General features: G+C 46.0%; 2 protein-coding genes across 12 annotated transcripts in view; one reads left to right on the top strand and one right to left on the bottom strand.

Moving 5' to 3' along the window:
- Nucleotides 1–5,994, top strand: part of NPC1 (NPC intracellular cholesterol transporter 1) — a 55,274-nt gene extending 49,280 nt beyond the window's left edge. For all 5 annotated transcript variants that reach the window (XM_003830290.5, XM_008955751.5, XM_063597311.1 and 2 more), the window contains 5 exons: nt 629–829; nt 1,800–2,031; nt 2,941–3,054; nt 3,974–4,136; nt 5,206–5,994. In XM_003830290.5, coding sequence (XP_003830338.3) covers nt 629–829; nt 1,800–2,031; nt 2,941–3,054; nt 3,974–4,136; nt 5,206–5,288 — 793 coding nt within the window. In that variant the 3' untranslated portion in view covers nt 5,289–5,994. The remainder of the gene's footprint in view (nt 1–628; nt 830–1,799; nt 2,032–2,940; nt 3,055–3,973; nt 4,137–5,205) is intronic.
- Nucleotides 5,714–23,226, bottom strand: part of RMC1 (regulator of MON1-CCZ1) — a 28,922-nt gene continuing 11,409 nt past the window's right edge. For 6 of the 7 annotated variants that reach the window (XM_003830291.5, XM_034943829.3, XM_034943830.3 and 3 more), the window contains 15 exons: nt 22,070–22,210; nt 21,643–21,746; nt 19,085–19,174; nt 18,890–18,995; nt 17,749–17,860; nt 13,901–13,945; nt 13,593–13,646; nt 11,267–11,395; nt 10,111–10,217; nt 8,193–8,312; nt 7,779–7,856; nt 7,360–7,464; nt 7,195–7,263; nt 6,880–7,105; nt 5,714–5,872 (listed from right to left, as the gene is read on the bottom strand). In XM_003830291.5, coding sequence (XP_003830339.1) covers nt 5,793–5,872; nt 6,880–7,105; nt 7,195–7,263; nt 7,360–7,464; nt 7,779–7,856; nt 8,193–8,312; nt 10,111–10,217; nt 11,267–11,395; nt 13,593–13,646; nt 13,901–13,945; nt 17,749–17,860; nt 18,890–18,995; nt 19,085–19,174; nt 21,643–21,746; nt 22,070–22,210 — 1,566 coding nt within the window. In that variant the 3' untranslated portion in view covers nt 5,714–5,792. The remainder of the gene's footprint in view (nt 5,873–6,879; nt 7,106–7,194; nt 7,264–7,359; nt 7,465–7,778; nt 7,857–8,192; nt 8,313–10,110; nt 10,218–11,266; nt 11,396–13,592; nt 13,647–13,900; nt 13,946–17,748; nt 17,861–18,889; nt 18,996–19,084; nt 19,175–21,642; nt 21,747–22,069; nt 22,211–23,226) is intronic. The other variant, XM_034943834.3, reaches the window with a different exon arrangement.

Below are 23,226 nucleotides of genomic sequence, written 5' to 3'. Positions count from 1 at the left end.
TGCCCTTTCCTGCTTCCTGTTACACAACAGGACTGAGTAAACCCCGTACATTTGATTATACATGAAACCAGGTGGAGAAACAGCAGCTATGTACCAAAGAACCCAGAGCAATCGAGAAAAGCCCATTTGGCCAGGCGAAGTGGCTCACACCTGTAATCCCAGTACTTTGGGAGGCCGAGGTGGGCAGATCACCTGAGATCACCTCAGGAGTTCAAGACTAGCCTGGCCAACATGGCAAAACCCTGTCTCTACTAAAAAAATACAAAAGTTAGTTGAGCGTGGTGGCAGGTGCCTGTAATCCCAGCTATTCGGGAGGCTGAGGCAGGGAGAATTGCTTGAACCCGGGAGGTGGAGGTTGCAGTGAGCCGAGATCACGCCACTGCACTCCAGCCTGGGCTACAGAGCAAGACTCTGTCTCAAAATAAAAAAAAAAAAGAAGCCAGTCTGGCAGAGAACAAGCTAAACCTTTGGTGTTCCCTTATCTGGGGGCCTTCTTCATCCCTGAAATGTACAGCTGGGTCTGACCTCTGAGTCCAGGGTCAGGTGATTTTGCTTAGCCTCAAGTGCTCAGATTCTGCTGATATTTTGCAAGACCTGGACTCTCTGACACCCAGGATTCTTTCCTCAGGGGACATGCTGCCTATAGTTCTGCAGTTAACATCCTTGGCAATGGCACCAGGGTTGGAGCCACGTACTTCATGACCTACCACACCGTGCTGCAGACCTCTGCTGACTTTATTGACGCTCTGAAGAAAGCCCGACTTATAGCCAGTAATGTCACCGAAACCATGGGCATTAACGGCAGTGCCTACCGAGTATTTCCTTACAGGTAAAGCCTGCCCTTTTTCAATGGGGTTTACCCAGCAAAGGGCCTGCACTGGGTGGGAGTGGGGAGGGTTCCCTTGGCAAGATGCTGATTTTCAGGTTGGGTTCTGGCCCCTGCTCCATTCTGAGCACAGGGCAGTATATCAAAGGAAATGGGTGCTGGGCAAAGGAGTTCAGAATCTAAAGTCTCTATGAAGGCCTGAGGGCTAGAGACGCAAAACTTGATCTCTGCGCCACTGCACAGCTGCAAGAGACACACACTGGAAAATGGCTTAAGGCAGGGGGCGCTTGGAGAGCAGGCGGCTCAGAGCAGGGCCCGGCCCACATTCTTGGCCAACAATGGACCAGAATCCCTAACTGCTGGTTATTTGGGATGCTGCCTGTATGTAGACTTTTTATATTGTTAGGGTTTTTTTTTCCCAGCAAGAAAAGTATTATGTATGAAATACTGAATTTAGAAACTGTAGAAAGGTAGGAGAAACAAGTGATTTATTTTTCCTGCCTCCCCATGATCTCGCTTAAAGCAGGAAGGCCTGGATTTGTTTGGAAGAAGTTAAGAGCCGGTTAGCTCTGGCAGAAAATAAATGAAAGCATGTTTTCCTCAGGCCTTGCACGGACCCCGCTGAGCCTGAGGTAGTGTCTCAGGATAGATCAGGATTCTTTGTTTTTTTGTTTTTTTTCAGAATGCTGTGGAATGCTCTCTGTAAATGTCTATAAAATAGCATAGATTGGGCTTATAAACAAACTTTATCAAAAATATACATTTTGCATCACTGCTGGGCCCTTCTCTGGGTGGTCAGTGGCCATGAGAGGTCAAGTGAGTTGCTTTCGGTGAGTCTTGTAGACAGCCAGCAAGGTTTTCTGCAAGGGATGTTTCCCAAAGGAGTCTGACCACTTGGCAGTGGTGACAGGATGAACACGCAGTGTTCGGGAGTAAGAGCGAGCTTTAACGAGGCCTCCCCTCTCCCCTCCAGTGTGTTTTATGTCTTCTACGAACAGTACCTGACCATCATTGACGACACTATCTTCAACCTCGGTGTGTCCCTGGGGGCGATATTTCTGGTGACCATGGTCCTCCTGGGCTGTGAGCTCTGGTCTGCTGTCATCATGTGCGCCACCATCGCCATGGTCTTGGTCAACATGTTTGGAGTTATGTGGCTCTGGGGCATCAGTCTGAACGCTGTATCCTTGGTCAACCTGGTGATGGTGAGTCCTCATCCAGTCTCAGTTTGTCCCTAGCTCCTGTTTCACTTGGGGGAATTGGCTGTCTTAGATTCCATGTAAACCCTAAAGATGGAGTAAGATACCAAGTCTGGCGCTTGCTCTTGGCACACATGGAGAGGCAGGATGAGTGCTGGAGGAGTGCTGGATGGTGGTGGGACAGGGCATAGAGGGAGCGAGCATTGAGTTGGACATCTGGGAGCATAGGCACATTACAGGGAATTTCTGTTCAATTTTTTCTCTTGTCCCATTCCTTGCGGCTATACTAGTATACCTGATGGTGCCTCTGACCATGGAAATGTGATTTCCTGGCCTAGTTCTGGGCTAGTCTGCCTGTAATTTGTTATTCTTTAGAGATTGCACAAGCCTGTAGCCTGATGACAGCAGGATGTTCACTTTTTACTTAGAAAATTGCACCCCGCCCCAGGAGCTCTCTGACCAGTGCCTTTTGCCTCCTATGTGGTTATCAGGTACTTTTAATCATTAAAGATGAGAGCACTCGAGAAGGTATTCATGGAAAATAGAACAGTGTATCCGTACTCTCAGATATGAGCCCTGCTTCAGATAGGGGAGCACTGAGGTCCAAGAAAAGAAGTTGTGACAATGTGCCAGCTTGGTGCGGGTGGGGTGACCTTAATGGGTTCCAGCAATTTCTCCTGGTCAACACAAACGTGCCACAGAAAACCAGGCTTTTGGCTGTGTGTAGAGAGGGCCCCAAAAAGTTCCTGGTACAGTACAGATTGGTGTGATGGAGGCCTTGTAAGTCCAATGGGATGCTTGGCCTCCTCTAGCACCCAGGGTGCCCTGGGTAATTAGCACCCATCCTCAGAACGGGGTGGCTGCCTAGGTCTTCAACAGGAAGAGAGCCATCCTAAAGGAAGTGCTTTATTTCAGAGCTGTGGCATCTCCGTGGAGTTCTGCAGCCACATAACCAGAGCGTTCACGGTGAGCACGAAAGGCAGCCGCGTGAAGCGCGCGGAAGAGGCACTCGCCCACATGGGCAGCTCCGTGAGTACCCTGAGCAGGGCCACGCCGGCAGAGTCGCACCACAAAGTAATCCTCCTCAGTGACTGAAGAGTCTGGATCCTGTACTTACAAAGCAGCTTCTAAGGATTGCAAGCTTTCAGGCAATTCATGAATTAGCTGCCACATCGTGGACAGAACGGACATTCTGTGGAACTGTACCTGTTGGTACGGCTCCTTTTTAGGTGGCAGTGTGCTGAAGCAGGAAAATAACAGACAAGTTAAACGTGAGACAGCTGGCAGTCTTTCCCATTTAGAATGCAGGGGAGCCCGGGCCAGAACCCAGCGTGTGATTGGTGCCTGGAGAGTCGTCTTGGTTCAACTCTACACCCTGGCTTAGCCTATCTCTTTACCACTGTAGAAAATACCTGGTAAAGAGTAAAAACTAAAACTTTGTTTTGTAACACTTTTAAATATTTAAGTTTTCACCTGAGAATATAAAGAAAGATAATCAATTTGGAGACACGATGCAGTGTCTATGCAGAATACACAGCTTTTACCTTGGTCATACCTCTCCCCCAGGATCATAAGGCAGCAAATAGTGTTAGGTAGTAGATGATGCTACCTGGGTTCAGTTCCCATTGCTTTGAACCTTGAATATTAAGAAATCCCCATAAGGGCTGGCCACGGTGGCTCATGCCTGTAACCCCAGCACTTTGGGAGGCCAAGGCTGGCGGACCACTTGTGGCCAGGGGTTCGAGACCATGGCCAACATGGTGAAACCCCATCTCTACTAAAAACACAAAAATTAGCCAGACATGGTGGCATGCACCTGTAATCCCAGCTACTCAGGAGGCTGGGGCAGGAGAATCACTTGAACCTGGGAGAAATCCTTGTAAGGAAGTGTTTTTGTTCAATTACAGGTTGGTAAAAGTGGTTTCTAACACAGTATCTCTTCTTTTAGGTGTTCAGTGGAATCACACTTACAAAATTTGGAGGGATTGTGGTGTTGGCTTTTGCCAAATCTCAAATTTTCCAGATATTCTACTTCAGGATGTATTTGGCCATGGTCTTACTGGGAGCCACTCACGGATTAATATTTCTCCCTGTCTTACTCAGTTACATAGGTAAGAGTTCTCATCTTAAAAGGGTGGCACAATAGAAGGACATTACTGAAAGGGAATTCTATCCTGAGGCATTCTTTTCAAGTATTTGAACTCATACTAATGGTCATTTGATAATGATAAATGATACTGAGTAAAAAAATTTCTTCTAAAAGAAAAAACCCATCCAGGGGCTTCATGATGGTGCAGACTACTTTATTAGGAAGTTGTTGATGTTTTTTCTGGAGGCCTGATCTGTCTGCTTCACAAAGGCCTGGAGCCAGTCCTTGAATGGATCTGAGTGTCAGCAGGCAGGGCAGCTCCTCCCTGCCACTGAGATGAAGGAGTCCATCTGGCAGCCAGCTCTCACACCAGCAGTGCTGCAGAACAGCTTTTTATGTCCCTCATGGATTTCCCGTTTCTTAGCAAAGTGCTTGCTGCCTCTCTTCATCTCGAGACTGTCCTTGATCCTTTTACTTCTATGGCCACTTCACCTTGCACAAAAATGACCCACGGTTGAAAGAACAGTACTGATTTGCTTCATTTATAGCTTTGTCACTAAATTGAAGCACTGAAGTAGAAGATTAAGAAAATGAGGGGCTTTTTATCATCTCTGGGGGATAGAAAGTAGTTCTATTACAATCTAATATACTAGTTCCTTTTAAGAAAAAAAAAAAAGAGAGATGAGCACTTTGGAAGGCTGAGACAGGAGAATCGTTTGAGACCAGCCTAGGCAACATAGTGAGGCCTCCATCTCTACAAAAATAAAATTAGCCAGGTGAAGTGGTGTGCGTCTGCAGTCCCACCTACTTGTTAGGCTGAGGAAGGAAGCTTGCTTGAGCCCAGAAGGGTGGGCTTAGGATGCAGTGAGTCGTGTTCATACCACTGCACTGCAGCCTGAGGAAGAAAGCAAAGAGCCCATCTCCAAAAGAGAGGGAGAGAGATGTGGTCTCACTCTGTTGTCCAGGCTGGTCTCAAGCAATTCTCCTGCCTCAGTCTTCCAAAGTGGGATTACAGGCGTGAGCCACTATGCCCAGCCAACTAGCTCCCTTTCTCCTGCAGAAATAAGAAAAAGTCTTTCTCTCTCTCATAGGGCCATCAGTAAATAAAGCCAAAAGTTGTGCCACTGAAGAGCGATACAAAGGAACAGAGCGCGAACGGCTTCTAAATTTCTAGCCCTCTCGCAGGGCATCCTGACTGAACTGTGTCTAAGCGTCGGTCGGTTTACCACTGGACGGGTGCTGCATTGGCAAGGCCAAGTTGAACACCGGATGGTGCCAACCATCGGTTGTTTGGCAGCAGCTTTGAACATAGCGCCTGTGAACTCAGGAATGCACAGTTGACTTGGGAAGCAGTATTACTAGATCTGGAGGCAACCACAGGACACTAAACTTCTCCCAGCTTCTTCAGGAAAGAAAGAAACCTCATTCTTTGGCAAGCAGGAGGTGACACTAGATGGCTGTGAATGTGTGATCCGCTCACTGACACTCTGTAAAGGCCAATCAATCAATGCACTGTCTCTCCTTTTAGGAGTAAGCCATCCCACAAGTTCTATACCATATTTTTAGTGACATTTGAGGTTGTAGATACACTTTATAACATTTTATAGTTTAAAGAGCTTTATTAATGCAATAAATTAACTTTGTACACATTTTTATATAAAAAAAACAGCAAGTGATTTCAGAATGTTGTAGGCCTCATTACAGCTTGGTCTCCAAAAATCTGTTTGAAAAAAGCAACATGTTCTTCACAGTGTTCCCCTAGAAAGAGATTTAATTGCCAGTTAGATGTGGCATGAAATGAGGGACAAAGAAAGCATCTCGTAGGTGTGTCTACTGGGTTTTAACTTATTTTTCTTTAATAAAATACATTGTTTTCCTAAGTTTTGGGGTTACCCTATCTGCTTTGAGAGACAAATAGAAAAGCTAAATGGAAGAGATTCTATCTAACCTGTCCTTATGGTAACTAAATGCCATCTTACATTGAGCTAGAAATAGACCTAGAAGTTTCATTAGACAGCCCTGATCCTTCCCTATCCTAAAGATGATGTCTTAGGTTGTATAACTATTTGGAGATGAGAATAATCAACCAGGGCCAGGTGCGGTGGCTCACACCTGTAATCCCAGCACTTTGGGAGGCTGAGGCAGGTGGATCATGAGGTCAGGAGTTTGAGACCAGCCTGGACAATATAGTAAAACCCCCTCTCTACTAAAAATACAAAAATCAGCCGGGTGTGGTGGCACGCACCTGTAGTCCCAACTACTCAGGAGGCTGAGGCAGAAGAATCGCTTGAACCCAGCGGAGGTTGCAGTGAACCGAGATCACACCACTGCACTCCAGCCTGGGCAACGGAGCGAGACTCTGTCTCAAAAAAAAATGAGAATGATCAACCAATGTATACTTCATAAAACTGAAACCTTAATAAGCCCCAGACCCTTTAAAACCCTTAGCCACCATTTGCCGTCTTATTGCTGGCTTTAAGAGATATTCCAAGATCTGCTATAAGAGATGGGCTGTGCCTGATCTGGGTCCTAAATGTGTCTTGACTCAAAACACACCACCTCGGTGAGTTCCAGAGCATAATTCAGATTCTGTCAGTATACTGAATTCACTCTACTACAAATAATGGGCCAAGGGCTAGGTGGGCTGTTATCAAATTGTGTTGTTTACAAAAATGCTAACCCAGGGTCCTCGCCCACCAGCTGCCAGTGCCCTCTGCTACTCTTTGAGGCTATGGTTACCCCAAGTCTTTTCATTGCATTCTCACCTGGTGTGAAATTGGGGCTCCCTCGCAAACGCTGGTTTCGCTGTTCAAAAAACCGGAATATTGTATAGAAAAGCATGTTGTCTTCAGTCTGCTTTGCAGCATCTAAAAATTTTCGTGCAGAAATGTTGTCATGGCCACCAATGCCCCGGATAAACCTTAAGGCAGCTAACACTTGGTGTTTGGAAAGGAGAACTTCTACTATTTCATCGTTTGCTGTTGAAAGTCGCTAGCAATAAGGGAGAGAAGTCCAGGTCAGTGCAAACAACAGGAACAGAGTTAGTTTCCATAGTCTAAAACCTCACACATCAGAGTTACCTTCAGCATGTCCAGAGATAGCTGATGAGCAGGAGGATAGAAGCTCTCTAGGGATAACAGCAGACAAGCCTGAAAGACATTTTTAGACCCACTTCAGTTGGAAAGATAACGGTTAAAATTTTCCATTTTTAACCACAATGGAAGTAAAAATCTGGCAATGCATACCAAAGGTTTGGAGTCGCTGAGGACGTGGTACTGCAGGAACTGATGCAGCATATAAAAGAGGTTGTGCTGGACAAGTGTTTTGATAACAAGTTCATGTAGGTAATGCTGAGGACAAAAGTAAAAAGTGAAAGAACACTTCCAAATCATTCAGCTACAACAGACTAGAGGCTCCCCAAGGACTGGCTATTCTAACCAACACGGTAAAAGTCTGTCATTACAAGAAGTGGTTTCGTCTTGCAGGTAAAGACCCCAACTTGACATTACACTTCCCATTCCAACTAATAATGTCAGGAGTCACTCAGCATTCTGAGTCAGGGAGGCAGACCTGTCTTAGCATATGAGTCATCTTCTAAGACAGTGACTGTGTTTTTTTTTTAATTCCTGCTGTTTTAACTTGGGACCAGATGATTTGAAGGTACCTGTACTGCAATCTGAAACTGGTTAAGAGAACGAATGTATTCCATCAGCACGGCTATCACAAATTTATGAGGCATCTCCTAGGGAGAAAAAAATGTGGTCTTATAAATACCAACGAGGTGCAAAAGGGGCTGCATATAACTCTCTATCCAACCCCCACCTTGTTTCCATCTTAAAATGGCCCAGTGTTCATCTTTCACTGGTTTTGCACAAATCGCTCCAGAACCACCCGTCAACAATTATGCTTTAGGCCTCAGCATTAGAAGCCAAACTACCAGCTCTAGGGCCTCACCCAAGGAAACTCCAGTGATTCTAATCACTTCAAGTGACTCTAATCACATGAAGTCTCCTCATTTTCCGCAACTTCCTTGTTTTGAGCATTCTCAGTCCAGAAGAGGCGGAAAGCTGCGGCCCACCTTCTTTTCCACGAAGGCTGACAGGACATGGGTGTACACATCTGACTGGTCCAGCACCGCCTGGGTCCGCACCGGCCTCTTGAGGAGCGGGCTGCTTCGGCTCTGCCCTGCTTCCACCGCCTGAAAGAAAAAACCACAAACTATGATCTTCGGCATCTTAGAGGAAGGGTGCTGTTTACAGTTCATCCACAAGGACTGAATTCTTCAATGTGGACCCAGGATATGAGCGGAAAACACTTTCTCTACTTAGATACAACTTTTTCCTGTGCTGGCTGGGGGAGAGTCTAGGAAGTCAGAATTGGTCATCTTGAAAACACTGCAATGTTCACGGTAGATGAAACTGAAGAAGCATGTGTCAGATTTTCCTCTTAAGATATATCATACTTAGCCTCTTGCAGTTTTTTAACTTCCTGTCTAAGCTTAATCCCAGACCATGGGCATTTGTTATCTGGCAAAAATGATAGGGCCTGCTGCATCCCTGCTTTATGAAGCCCTGATCCTACAATAAATGAGAAGCTCCTGCATGGAGTCTCCGGGGATTTTTAAGTGGCAAGCCAGAGCACAAGTCCTTCTGAATAGGAAAGCTCTGTGAGACCTTGACGACCTCACCTAGCGTCTGAAAGCAGTCCCAGCCGGGCGTGGTGGCTCACACATGTAATCCCCGCAATTTGGGAGGCCAAGGCGGGTGGATCACCTGAGGTCAGGAGTTCCAGACCAGCCTAATATGGAAAAAGCCAGTCTCTACTTAAAAAAAAAAAAAAAAAATTCAACATTAGCTGGGTGTGGTGGCGTATGCCTGTAATCCCAGCTACTCAGGAGGCTGAGGCAGGAGAATCCCTTGAACCCAGGAGGCAGAGGTTGCGGTGAGCCAAGATCTCACCATTGCACTCCAGCCTGGGCAATAAGAACAAAACTCCGTCTCAAAAAAAAAAAAAAGCAGTTCAGATCCGTGCAGATTATGCAATAGCTGTGGGGTGTAGCCTGAGAACTTGCATTTCCAAGAAACTCCAGATGCTGCTCATGTGGCTGGTCAGTGGCCCACACTGCTGAGTCATGACGGTTTATGAGGCCCAGCAGACCGTGTGGGACGGCACAGAAACTGCCATTTGGGATCAGACCTACTGATTCCCACAGCCCAGAACACCCACAGCAATAGAGTCCAAAAGGACTCAGCCATCCCTCATGTCTGGCAGCGTAGGAATGGACACTGTCCAGGCAACTGGCCCTCTTCAGTGCCTGTCTCAGACCTCTTACCCTTCCATGAACAGCTAAAGGGGAGTGGAGTTCTGGGGCTTTTGTTGGTTTAAAACCATTTTCAGCCTAGGACTAATCAGATCCTGGAATTGAAATAATTCATTCTCCTTGTCCTAAACTTTTCTTCTGGCTTCAGAAGATATGATGTACAAGTAATACAGCAGGAATTGGTGGCGATAAGCCATGGTTATTACCTTGACTACAAACACGCCTGCTAAATGCTAACACTGAATCGTCACTATCTCAACAGGATTCTTTCCCAAAAGGGAAGAAAGGTGTGGCAAATATAAATATTTCTAATTTAATTTACTAAGTCCTCACTCTGGCATAACAGAAAAATATACAAAATATTGCAAAGCAGAGACTGATTTTTCTCATCTATAACAGTAGACCAAGGATCTACAGGCAAGATCAAACACAGATGGGAAAAACAAAAACAGTGAAGGTATGAAGTGAGATGCAACCGCCAGCTCGTGGGATGCAGGGACCCTGAATTTACTACTCCTCCACTATCCCCCACTACTGCCACCTTGCCCTATGGCAGGCGGCAAATCTCAGCGACCTTATTCTAATATATAGGAAACAATTTTGCATCATAATTACTTAGAAAATACCCGGGGGGGGTGGGGGAGAAGGACCCTTTGTCATATTCCATGTAACTCACCATCGCATAACTCTGCTCGGCATCCAGGTACTTTTTATACTCATGGTTGAGTTTATCAAAAACAGTGGCTATCACGGGCAGCGATGCTCTGTCTGACTCACTTAACACTGGAAAGGCACAATGTTCACACGGATCAAACCAACTTCATGTCAGCTTCAGAATTTCCACACGTTGCTATGATAAAAACTAATCTCAAAAGGTTACCAATGCAAAAGTACCTTTAAAGGACACTCTAAGAAATGCAATACTTTAAAGACCTGACAGCTAGATGTCATTCGCAACCCCTTTCTGGTTACGGTTTAAAAAAAAAAAAAAAAAAAAAAAAAGCTATAGCAGGCCAGGCTCAGTGGCACATGCCTATAATCCCAGCACTTTGGGTAGGCCGAGGCAGAAGGATCACTTAACGCTGGGAGTTTGAGACCAGCCTGGGCAACAAGGTAAGACCCCATCTCTACCAAAACAAAAACAAACACCAACAGCACATATTGGTAGGGGATTCTTTTTTTTTTTTTTTTTTTTTTTGATATAGGGTCTTGCTCTGTCGCCCAGGCTGGAGGTACACTGACACAAACGGCTCACTGCAACCTCATCCTCCCGGACTCAAGGAATCCTCCCTCTGCAGCCTCTGGAGTAGCTGGGGCCACAGGTGTATACCACCAAACTCAGCTAATTTTTTTTTTTTTTTTTTTTTTTTTTTTTGTAGAGTCAGGGTTTCGCCATGTTGTCGTCCAGGCTGGTCTCGAACTCCTAGGCTCAGGCAATCCTCCTGCTTCAGCCTCCCAGAGTGCTGGGATTATAAGCATGAGCCACCATGCCTGGCCTTAGTAGGGGATTCTTAAAGAAGACACATATGCAGTGAGTGGCTTGGATTTTGAAAGAGGTGTGTGTGAAGGCCAGGGGTGGTGGCCCACTCCACTCCTGTGTGCCCACTTTCATTCAGAACCATCCCATTTATTGTTCTTTTCTACCAGTATCTCTACAAGTCATCTTTCCATTTAGCAGCCTTTCCTAGGGGGTCACATAGCCACCCCTCACATAAATAATGAGGCTGTGGGTCAAAGCAAGGCACAACAATGTAGCCCACATCCCAATAAAAAGTGTTGGGCAGCACAGGCCTCACACTGGAATCAGAGCAAGGGGGAAGGATTCAACTTACTCTGTGAACAGACAGACAGGATGACCATCTTGCATTCCTTTCTCTGGAGGAGAAAGTCCATGAGTCTTCCTTTGTCTGGTAAGAGATTTACTATGGGCTCAAGTTTCACTTGGAGGTTCCAGAGGTAACCTGGATTTTAAGAGGCAGCAAATAAAACAGTATGATGCAAACCGTAACAAAAGCCCAAAAGTGGTTCCCCTAAACATCTGCGGGGCGGGTGGCAGGTGGTGATAAAAAGCCGCAAAGTACAGTCAGTGTAGCTTTTCCTTCCTAACCAAAGCAGAGCTGAGCCATTCAGGAGCAATTCAGGAGCAATTCAGGAGCGTGTCTACCACAGGAGGATGACGGCCCAACCACTGCACACCTGGCTGACTCTCTTCCAAGTAACCTCTGCATTCAGGGGCACATCAAAGGTGTAGCTCCTAGTCCTTCATTCCAAACGGGGACTTCCCTAGACCTAGTCCCTCTTTTAACGTTTAAAATAGAAAAAGATGTCAACACATGGCATCAACTTCAGTCCGGTGCTTTGGTTTCTCCTACAACGGCTCATTAGTTTAAAAGGTAACTCCAGAGGCTCTCAATGGAACATCATAACTCATCCATTCATCGACCCATAAATGTACTGATCACCCACACTGCCAGCATCTGGTGTGGCCTTTCCCAATTGGGATGCCGCAGGAGAATGAAGTGCCACATAAAAAATCATCTGGGTGACCCCTTTTTCAGTTGTCCCAAGGCAGGTACAGAGCAGCTGTACGGGAAAACACCAGCGAGATGCACAGGAGAGAAATGACTTCATTACATACATACAGTGGATGTCACATGAGGCTATGGATTACAGACAAAGCACAACAATGCATTACATACAGTGGATGCCTACAGCATCAGGGCTAATTCTCTCCTCAAGAGTTCTTAGGAGTTCCAGAGGAAAGGCAGGAAAATACACAGAGGATTATAGAGTAACATAGGAAATTCTCTAATAACCAGCCTGGCAAGGTATTAGAGACACAGGGGCAACATGGCAAGACCCTGTCTCTACAAAAAAAAAAAATTATAGGCCAGCTGTGGTGGCTCACACCTGTAATCCCAGCACTTTGGGAGGCTGAGGTGGGCAGATCACGAGGTCAGGAGATCGAGACCATCCTGGCCAACATGGTGAAACCCCGTATCTACTAAAAATACAAAAATTAGCTGGGTGTGGTGGCGCATGCCTGTAATCCCAGCTACTGGGGAGGCTGAGGCAGGAGAATCGCTTAAACCCAGGAGTTGGAGGTTGCAGTGAGCCGAGATGGCACCACTGCACTCCAGCCTGGTGACAAAGCGAGATTCCGTCTCAAAATAATAATTATTATTATTATAATAAATTAACTGGGAGTGGTGATGTGCGCCTGTAGGCCCAGCTACTCGGGAGGCTGAAGCAGGAGGATCGCCTGAGCCCAGGAGCTCAAGGCTGCAGTAAGCTGAGATAGCACTACTGCGCTCCAGGCTGGGTGACGGAGCAAGACCCTGCCTTAAAAAAATAAGATTTCTTTAGGCCGGGCACAGTGGCTCATGCCTGTAATCCCAGCACTTTGGGAGGCCGAGGCAGGTGGATCACCTGAGGTTGGGAGTTTGAGACCAGCCTGACCAACATGGAAAAACCTCATCTCTACTAAAAATACAAAATTAGCTGGGCGTGGTGGCACATGCCTGTAATCCCAGCTATTCAGGAGGCTGAGGCAGGAGAATCGCTTGAACCCAGGAGGCGGAGGTTGCAGTGAGCCAAGATCGCGCCATTGCACTCCAGCCTGGGCAACAAGAGCAAAACTCCGTCTCAAAAAAAAAAAAAAAAAAAGATTTCTCTAATAAAGAGATTACCCAGGAAGAGACAACTAACAGACTGAGGAGGCTTCGTCAGCAAGGCCAGAAAGAGGAGCACACCTCCCGGGCTCATGCAGAACAGAAAAGGGCACGGACACCGGTGGGAAGGTCGATGGGAGAAATGAGGGAGACACCCTGGGGTGGAGTCCGGCTTTCCATCCACCCTGGGGTGGAGTCCGGCTTTCCATCCACCCTGGGGTGGAGTCCGGCTTTTCCAGAATGGGCTTAAGCAGGAGAATGGCATTCTTAGTTGTTGCTTTAATTATTAAAAGTAGTATATGTTCTTGATAAAATGCACATATAGTAAAAAACAGTATAAAGTGAAAAAAAAAAAAAATCCCATTCCCAAGGTTGAAAGGAGGGGTCATTTCTAAGAGATTCACCTTGAAAACGTCCCTGGCTACAACTGGGATCCAAAGTCAACAAGCACCATGTTGTAACACGACAACTGTCCCCGCTGACCTACCTTGGCTTGCGCTGATAATGATGTCAGGTTGAAAGACAATCCAAGATGAAGAATCCACATGTTATAGGAAATTCTAAACCAGGAAAAGATGAAAACAAAAAGCAAACCCAGTTTCCGTTAGCACTCGCCCCTGCCCACCATGTACTGAGTCCACGCTAAACGCGAGGCCCCTGGACAGTCAGGGAAGCTGCCTGCGGGGTGGCTCTCGGAGTGTTATTCACAGCTGCCCGGAGGAGGACTTCAGGACCACTCTCTGAGGGTGACCACTTGCCCTGTTGTGCACGGCGCCACACCTTAGTAAAGGATACAGAGTTTACATGGAACAGGAGACTGGCTGGTCACGGCAGCAGGACCTACAAATTGAGAAAACATAAGTGCAACGATGCAGTCAGAAAATGCTGCAAATGCTGGTACTTATGAGGCAAAAGTCAATACTTTTTAATGTCATTACGAAATGTTTATTCAATTGTAGTCAAGGAAGAAATGAACTGTTCCGTCTCACTGAAAGCACGTACAGGGAGGAAGGGGGAAGGAGCTGACAATCCAGGAAAATCTCACCAAGAAAAAGAAAGCATGTCAAGGCTTCAATCACTGTGGTTTGGGTTATTTTTAATAACCAAAGATGACTCATGATCGTTTACATATGCACGTTAAGGAACTGAGAAATTTACTTGAAGGATTCAAAATCAAATACCCAGATCATCCACGGAGAATGTTTCAAATAAATGTGGCTTGTAGCTTAATTATCTTTTTTTTTCTTTAAGAGAGGGTGTTGCTCTGCTGTCCAGGCTTGAGTGCAGTAGTTGATCATAGCCCACTATAACCTCGAACTCCTTGGCTCAAGTGATCCTCCTGCCTCAGCCTTCAGAGTAGCTAGGACTACAGGCATGTGACCATGCCCTGCTAACTTTTTTTTTTTTTTTTTTGTGAAGACAAGGTCTATGTTGCCTAGGCTGGTCTCCAACTCCTGGGCTTAAGTGATCTGCCCACCTCAGCCTCCCAACCTGCTGCGATTACAGGCATGAGCCACTGTGCCCAGCCACTTAATTATCTAAATAATTAGTTCGATTATCCATTGCATAGAGTAGGTCCAGGCACAGTGAGCTCGTCTGGGAAGCAGACCCCCAAAACCTCACATGACAGGGACTGTTAACAACCAGTTATACTGCTCATGAGCCATGCAGGCAGCCCTACAAGCTAACCATGACTCCTGGTTCTGTTCCAATTACCCAGGTACAATCAGAAGGCAGGTTTCAATCAGCTGGTCAGAGAAAGGGTCATTGTGAACAGACCACCCAAAGGTAGGAAAGAGCCCAGGCAGACAAGCTTTGGCGAAGAGCACTCGCGCTTTGGACCTAAGGCTCAAGGTCTGCACCGAGTGCACAGCCCTCACCCTTTGGGTGGCTGACCTACACACTGTCAGGTGAGAGCTTTCATTTTTAAGGCCCCCCAGATGATCCTAATATGTAGTCACATTGAGACCCACTGTTCTAACAGGCCCAAAACAAAAAGAAAAAGGGTGGCTGACTCTTCCCAAAAGTGCTGGTTATATCTTTCTAAACAGGCCCATTCAATTCCTGAGCACGCCCACCCAGTGGCAGCACAGTGGGCAAGACACACGGATGCATCAAGCCGCCAGGGCTCACAGCCCAGCAGGAAACAAAAGGAGAGTCACTAACCTCTGAAAATGCTTTGCAGCCCACACTACCTAGATCCCCAGACCCTCAGTGGATTCCTGATTTCCTCCTATTGATCTCTGCACGGGCTGTTACTGTGACCAGGCCTCGCATCTGTTCCCTTATGACCAGATGGTTAGAACCTGATGCCTCCTAACTGGTCCTGTACCACCGGAACAGAGCTGAAGGTTCTAAGCCAGGGGTGTCCAATGTTTTGGCTTCCCTGGGCCATAAGAGGAAGAAGAAGAATGGTCTTGGGCCACACATAAAATACACTAACACTAACAATAGCTGATGAGCTTAAAAAAAATCATTAAAAAAATCTCATAATGTTTTAAGAAAGTTTAAGAATTTGTGTTGGGCTGCATTCAAAGCTGTCCTGGGCCACATGTGGCCCACAGACCGTGGGTTGGACAGGCTTGTTCTAAATGTTTAGTTTTTTCCCCCAATTCACCAGCAGTTACCTTCATGCCAGGTGGGCAGCAGACACAAGACAATCACTTGGCAAAATCTATTCTTTCAATGCTAACATTATTTACAAAGGAAAAGGAAGAAGCTTGAAAGAACACAGAAAGCCAAAAGACCTAATTGAACGTCTGTTAAGAACCAGCTCCTTCCTCCAACTGTGCCAGAAAGTAACTAAGCTTTTGGCTGGTCCAGCAAGACAGGGCAGTCAGGCTGACGATGGTGCTCTTGCTGAACTTTCAGCCAGAGTGCGATTCTGAACTCCCGGGTGAACGGTACAAGGAAATCCTGACTGCAGGCTGGGTCAACCCGCCCAACGCCATCGGACAAAGAATAAAACATTAGTACCAGGGTTCCAAATGTGAGCCATCTGACTACGTCTTGCACACTGAAACCTCAGACTAGCCAATTCTGCACTCCAATCTCCTTCAAAAGAGAGCCGGGAGAGACTGCTGCGAGGGACAGGCACAGAAGAAAGACCCTGTGAGAACACAGTGAGAAGGTGGCCATCTGCAAAGAGGCCTGCCAGGAGGGAGGCCTCAGAAGAAAGCAAACCTGCAGACATCTTGATTTTGAACTTCTAGCCTCCAGAACTGTGAGAAAATAAAGTTCTGTTTAAGGAAAAAAAAAAAAGAGAGAGAGTGTGTGTTGAATATTCTTTCAGTTCTATCTTAAAATCAATTACACTGGAAAAAGGCAAAACGAAGCAAATAAATGATTTCTTTCCCTTTTCCTGAATTCCTGACCTCCACTCTTCTGACTTCCCAACCCCACCTCTCCAGACAGAAGGAGGACTGATTTGGGTAAGCCTAAGAGCCACAGCCGAAGCACTTACTGTGACTGTCCGTCCCAAAGAATGCAATATTCATCATCACTGTCACACGGAATGTGAGAAAGAGAAAAGTGATCCCAGGTTACAGTAACAAACCTACAGCCAAAGTTAATTTCAGCATTACAGAGCTAAGGCAAACAGAAAACGTTACGGGCATATTCAATATTAAAACATATTTCACCATCAACGGCTAATCAAAACTATCCATTCTAAAGCTCAGGGAAGATAAATTATTCTATTTCCTCCCAAGGGAGATTCATCTATCTTAGAAAATGCTTTTTTCACAACATAATTTTAGCTTATAGGATCAGTAGTAGTTGCATTTTTTAAAAAACTAGAACAGGCTAGGCATGGTGGCTCACACTTGTAATCCTAGCACTTTGGGAGACCGAGGCAGGCGGATCACCTGAGGTCAGGAGTTCGAGACCAGTCTGGCCAATATGGTGAAACCCCATCTCTACCAAAAATATAAAAATTTGGGCCAGGCGTGGTGGCTCATGCCTGTAATCCCACCACTTTGAGAGGCCAAGGTGGGCAGATCACTTGAGGCCAGAAGTTCAAGACCAGCCTGGCCAACATGGTGAAACCCCATCTCTACTAAAAATACAAAAAAATTAGCTGGGCATGGTGGCGCACGCCTGTAATCCCAGCTACTTGGGAGGCTGAGGCAGGAGAATCACTTGAACCTTATCTCCTCTCACAAGTATTTAAGCGATTGAATACTTGGTTCAATTGCTTGAATACCTCACAAGCTTGAACCTTGTGACAGACAGGTGGAGGTTGCAGTGAGCCGAGATCATGCCACTGCACTCCAGCCTGGGCAACAAAGTGAGGCTCTGTCAAAAAAATCAATTTAAAAAAATATAAAAATTAGCTGGGCACGGTGGCACACACCTGTAATCCCCGCTACTTGGGAGGCTGAGGCAGGATAATCACTTGAACCCAGGGGGTGGAGATTGTAGTGAGCCAAGATCACGACACTACCTACCAGCCTGGGCGACTCAGTGAGACTGTCTCAAAACAACAACAAAACTGGAACAAATGGCCCCTGGCAAAATCAGACAGATCTGGGAATCTCTGTTTATTCCTCACTCCACTTTTAACGTGACTCCCAAAGATCATGGTGAGAACACAGCCACATGGTGAAAGGGCAGCACAGACTCCTCTACAGAACCCGTGTTACCTGCGATGGGGATCTGATAGGGCTGGATCGATCGAGCGGGAAGCACCGGGTGGTGGAAGGTAACGGAGCCATCAAACTCTCCCCGTAACTTGATATCGAATATTACCGATGTCTAGGGGGCGAAAAAGACAAGACTGAGGCCAAAATCAATCATGGTTTGCCCAGTCGCTTTCATTCCATCCCATCTTGCTGTTTAAATCAGTTTAAAAGCCTGTGTTTGCATTTCCTCCCTACAGGCTAGCTCTTCCTTAACAAGGAATTTGTCATTAACATCACAACTCTCTTAATATTTTTATCTCCTCTCACAAGTATTTCCTGCATTTATGACATGCTTCCTTTGATGAGCTCACTCAAAGTGACCTAAGCAGATCTCTGTCATTTCAACTGGAAACATCCTCACGTGTCACAGAGTTAGCGTCACCACCCTCTGGGAGGGTAGAGGAGGGAAGCAGCTTCTTTATATCAGAGGCCCAGCCCTCAGGACCCATTCTAGTTGTCCTGGTCCACACGGCCTCAAAACCATTATCCCCCAGCACTGTCGTCCATGCTCACAATTGCAACAGAGAGTTCAAGTACTCGTGGAATGGAGCGGATTCCCACCTTCTTCCAAGGTCAAATCTCAAGCGTTAGTTTCTGAAATAGTTTTGAATTATCTTTAATCAACTGACACAATCACTTTTTTCTAAACTACTTAAGACTACCAAACCCATTTCCATCTGGAAGACCAAAACTCTTAGCATAAAAATGCACTTTCTAGTCTTATTCAGACATTTTGCCAATTTTTTTTTTTTTTTTTCGGAGACAGGATCTTGCTCCATCACCCAGGCTGGAGTGCAGTGGCGTGATCTCCACTCACTGAAGCCCCGACCTCCTGGGCTCAAGCCATCCTCCAGCCTTAGCCCCACAAGTAGCTGGGACTATAGGCGTGCACTACCACGCCCGGCTAATTTTTGTATTTTTTATATAGGTGGGGTTTTGCCATGCTGCTCAGGTTGGTCTTGAACTCCTGGGCTCGAGCAATCTGTCCGCCTTGGCCTCCCAAAGTGCTGGGATTATAGGCGTGATCCACCGTGCCCAGCCGCCAATTTTCACAAGGCTTTTAAGCAACCTTAACTTTGATAGAAACGCAGACAGCTTGTACCTCTGTATCCTGATGATGCACGACTACCAGGTTGTCCACCACGTTCAGGGCAAACTTTCCCGTCCTATTTAACTTCAATATGTGCATCTTTTTACAGGCACCTTCTCTGTAGGATAGAAAGCAAAAAACAGATCAACAAGCTGCAGTTCACATTTTAAAATCAGAGAGAGAGGGAAAACAAAGCATGAAATCTACCGTGGTAGATGATAGAGGACCACCTCCGCTCCTGTGCTGTTGGAGGTCCGAGAATGATGCCTCAAGAAGAGAACATACAGCTGCCCGTATCTAATTAGGGAACAAACAGACATAAATCACATCTGGCCATTCAAAATTCCTTTGTTCTAAATGGCACCACGGTTAAGTAAATTATAAGATATTCACTTAATGGAGTATTTTGCTGCCAACAAGTGTTTACAAGGAAACATGCAGTTACTCAAAGCCTATTATAAAGTTAAGTGGAAAAGAGAACACACACTAAACACAGCTTGATCATAATGTTTTAAAAGAAAACCCCAAACCTAAGCATAGAGTCTAAAATGATTGGAAAGAAACACATGTAATAGTTATACTTGAGTGATATGCTAAGTTCATTTTCTTCTCTGTTTTCCAAGTTTTGTATGATGAATGTATATTCCTTAATAACAGGAAAATATAATCACTATTTTTTTTTTTTCATTTTTCAGAGACAGGGTCTCCCTCTGTCACCCAGGCTGGAATGCAGTGGTGCAACCACAGCTCACTGCAACCTCCACCTCCTAGGCTTTGGCGATCTTCCCTCACCTCAGCCTCCCCAGGAGCTAGGACTACATGCACGTGCCACCGTGCCTGGCTAATTTTTAAATTTTTTTGTAGAAACAGGGTCTCACTATGTTGCCCGGGCCGGTCTTGAACTCCTGGCCTCAAGGCGATCCCCCTGCCTTGGCCTCCCCAGTCACTGGTATTACAGGTGTGTGCCACCATGCTCAGCCTTTTCTATTTAAGTGCCATCTAATAAATGTTGCTGTGAACAGTTCCTGAATGCATATTCTAGTCCAGTGGTAAACTCTGTGCTGGGCCTGCCCAGGGAAAAGGAGGAGACCAATGTGGGAGGGAACAGGTCCCCACCTCCACTTCAGCCAGGACTGCTCTCACTTTATCTATTGTCTAAACAGGAATGCTGGCTGGGCACGGCGGCTCATGCCTATAAACCCAGCACTTTGGGAGGACGAGGCGGGAGGATCACCCGAGCCCAGGAGTTCAAGACCAGCCTGGGCAACATGGTGAAACTCCATCTCTTCAGAAAATACAAAAATTATCCAGATGTGGTGGCATGCGCCTGTAGTCCCAGCTACTTGGGAGACTGTGGCAGGAGAATCACTTGAACCTAGAAAGCGGAGGTTGCGGTGAGCTGAGATTGTAACACTGCACTCCAGCCTGGGCGACAAAGCGACACTCTCCAAAAAAATTTAAAAATAAACAGGAATGCCACAGAAGAGTACGTTAAAAAAAAAGGAAGAAGAAATGAAAGAACATTATACTAACTACCATAAAGTTTGAAAGTTTGGAAACCACTGTTTTAGGCCACAGAAGAATCAGAAGTAACTTAGAAGCAAAATTTGGACTATTGTCGAATCAGATACAGGCATACGGGGGTTCTTTTTTATTAGTCTCTATTGTGTGTTTAAAATTTTCATTACAAATTTAAAAATTGAGATATCCACTTTTTCAAATGAAAATATACCTCCGTACTGCCAGGCGTGGTGGCTCACGCCTGTAATCCCAACACTTTGGGAGGCTGAGGAGGGCAGATCAAGAGGTCAAGAGACCGAGACCACCCTGGCCAACATGGTGAAACCCTGTCTCTACTAAAAATACAAAAATTAGTTGGGCATGGTGGCACGCACCTGTAGTCCCAGTTACTCGGGAGGCTGAGGCAGGAGAATCGCTTGAACCTGGGAGGCGGAGGTTGCAGTGAGCCAAGATCATGCCACTGTACTCCAGCCTGGCAACAGAGCAAGACTCCATCACAAAAACAAACAAAAAAAAAAGTAAAAGAAAATATACCTCCATATATACGTAATTTAGTTCCATGTCTGTTACATAAAATCTTAATCTATTTTCTTATTTAGAACAATTTTATTTAACTTAGCTTTTAAAAAAAATAAACTTGGCCAGGCACAGTGGCTCATGCCTGTAATCCCAGCACTTTGGGAGGCCAAGGCAGGTGGATCACTTGAGGTCAGGAGTTCGAGACCAGCCTGGCCAACATGGTGAAACCCTGTCTCTACCAAAAATACAAAGACTAGCCGGGCGAGGTGACGCACACTTGTAATCCCAGCTACTTGGGAGGCTGAAGCAGAAGAATCGTTTGAGCCTGGGAGGTGGAGGCTGCAGTGAGCCAACACTGCACCACTGCACTCCAGCCTAGGGGACAGAACAAGACTCTGTCTAGAAAAAAAAAAAAGAAGAAGAAGAAGAAATTCTAAAACAAAGATACTAAGAAATAAATTGGTTCAATGTTCTTGTTTTATCAAGCTAGAAAGGTAAAGGAATTCCTTAGCATCACAAAGCTGATAAAAATCAAAAAGGAATGCCAAAAACACTGCAGGTTTTCTATGTTCACAGGACCTATACACTGAATACCCAGAAGAAGGGGAGTCCTCCTTATGTGTTCTAGGGGTCAGGGCATCACGTGGTGCTTGTAACACACTCCTTCTATTATTTATATTACTGAAAGCAATCACAGGATGGAATTCTCTCTGACACGGACATACATGGTAGCCATTGCGATGTCTCTTTCGGAAAGGCTGGGTTTAGTTGACTTAGGCGCAGCTGGTAATTCAATCTCAAATTTGGGCAGCTTCGACATAGTGCCAGCCTGTTTAGGGGGAAAATGTTTTAGGAAAAGCTTATTAAACCCCTTCAATGTTTCACCATTCCCTGTGTAAAACCAACAAGGATAAACACAGACTTCGTCTTTGGATCCTTTCCACCGTCCCCCGTGTCCTCTCACAGCCTGTCTGCCCAGCATAGAATGAATGGCTCCAGGAGCTGACGGGTATACAGAGTGCCCTCTAGTGGTCAGAGCGGTGAAGTTACGGCTAGAGGAAGCTGTCCCTAACGTGCCTGACACATTAGGATGCTACAGGAACAGGGGACAACTGGGGAAAGGTGTTGTTTTCAGGGGAGGCTTCCTCTTACCCTGAAGTGAAAAGGCTGCAGGACATTCTCCAGAACCGTGGTAGACAGCAAGATCACGGCGCTCTCGGGGCAGTACATGTACCAATTCACATTGAGATTGTGGCTCTTCAAGAGTTTCAGACTCCGTTTCTCTGGTAATACCTGAAGCAGAGTTTAAGAAACAGGATCTCCATTTAAAAAACAGCAAACTAATCCCAGCACTTTGGGAGGCTGAGGTGGGCGGATCACCTGAGGTCAGGAGTTCGAGACCAGCCTGGACAAAATGGTAAAACCCCGTCTCTACTAAAAATACAAAAATTAGCCAGGCGTGGTGGCACATGCCTGTAATTCCAGCTACTCAGGAGGCTGAGGCACAAGAATTGCTTGAATGAACCCGGGAGGCAGAGGTTGCAGTGAGTCAAGATTGCACCATCACACTCCAGCGTGAGTGACAGAGTGAGATTCAGTCTCAATTAATAAATAAATCAATAACAGCAAACTGTCAGAAGATCCTTACAGTGCGCTCTGAGAATAAAAAGCAGAAGAAACCCACTAAGTGAAATGAACATTCTCACTTGTACTTATTACAGCTACTACTTAACCAGCCCTATGCTTGGTGCTTTACAGAGCACCAAGCTCCTAACTCATTTACTCTTTGCCGACTGAGAGGCAGGCATCACTGGCCCTATTAGCCAGATGAGAAACAAGGCTCCAAGAGTGGATTAGGGAACCTGCCCCTTAACAAAGCAATTATAGCCTGGGTAGGCTGTTTCCCTCCAAAATCCTTATCTGTGCCTCCACATGCTTGGGCATGTGGAGCACATGGATACACCTAAGAGCAATTTACAACAAAATTCTCCTCATCCAGGAAATGGCCAAAAGAAACTGACACCTCCAGGACCCCATGTATTAACTCGGCCACCTCCCAGACCATGGCAGTTCTGCCTTCTGCTTGGCCTCCATCTCGACTCCAGTCTACACTGGGCCTGGGAGGAGCTCCCTTCTTCTAGCAGATGTGTTCATAAGACTGCATACAAATGCAGCACTTTATAATCCAGGCACATTTTAAATGTACCCTAAATATTCCGATATTACAGAACACTGTATAGAGCCCCCAAGACATTAATGCTCATGGTACACTGCACTGAAGAACTGCTGCGCAAGTCAGGGGCAGGAGC

The sequence above is a fragment of the Pan paniscus genome, chromosome 17 (genome assembly GCF_029289425.2).
Source record: "Pan paniscus chromosome 17, NHGRI_mPanPan1-v2.0_pri, whole genome shotgun sequence".
In the NCBI taxonomy this organism is placed as follows: Eukaryota; Metazoa; Chordata; class Mammalia; order Primates; family Hominidae; genus Pan; species Pan paniscus.
This window is presented reverse-complemented; position numbering and strand designations above follow the sequence as displayed.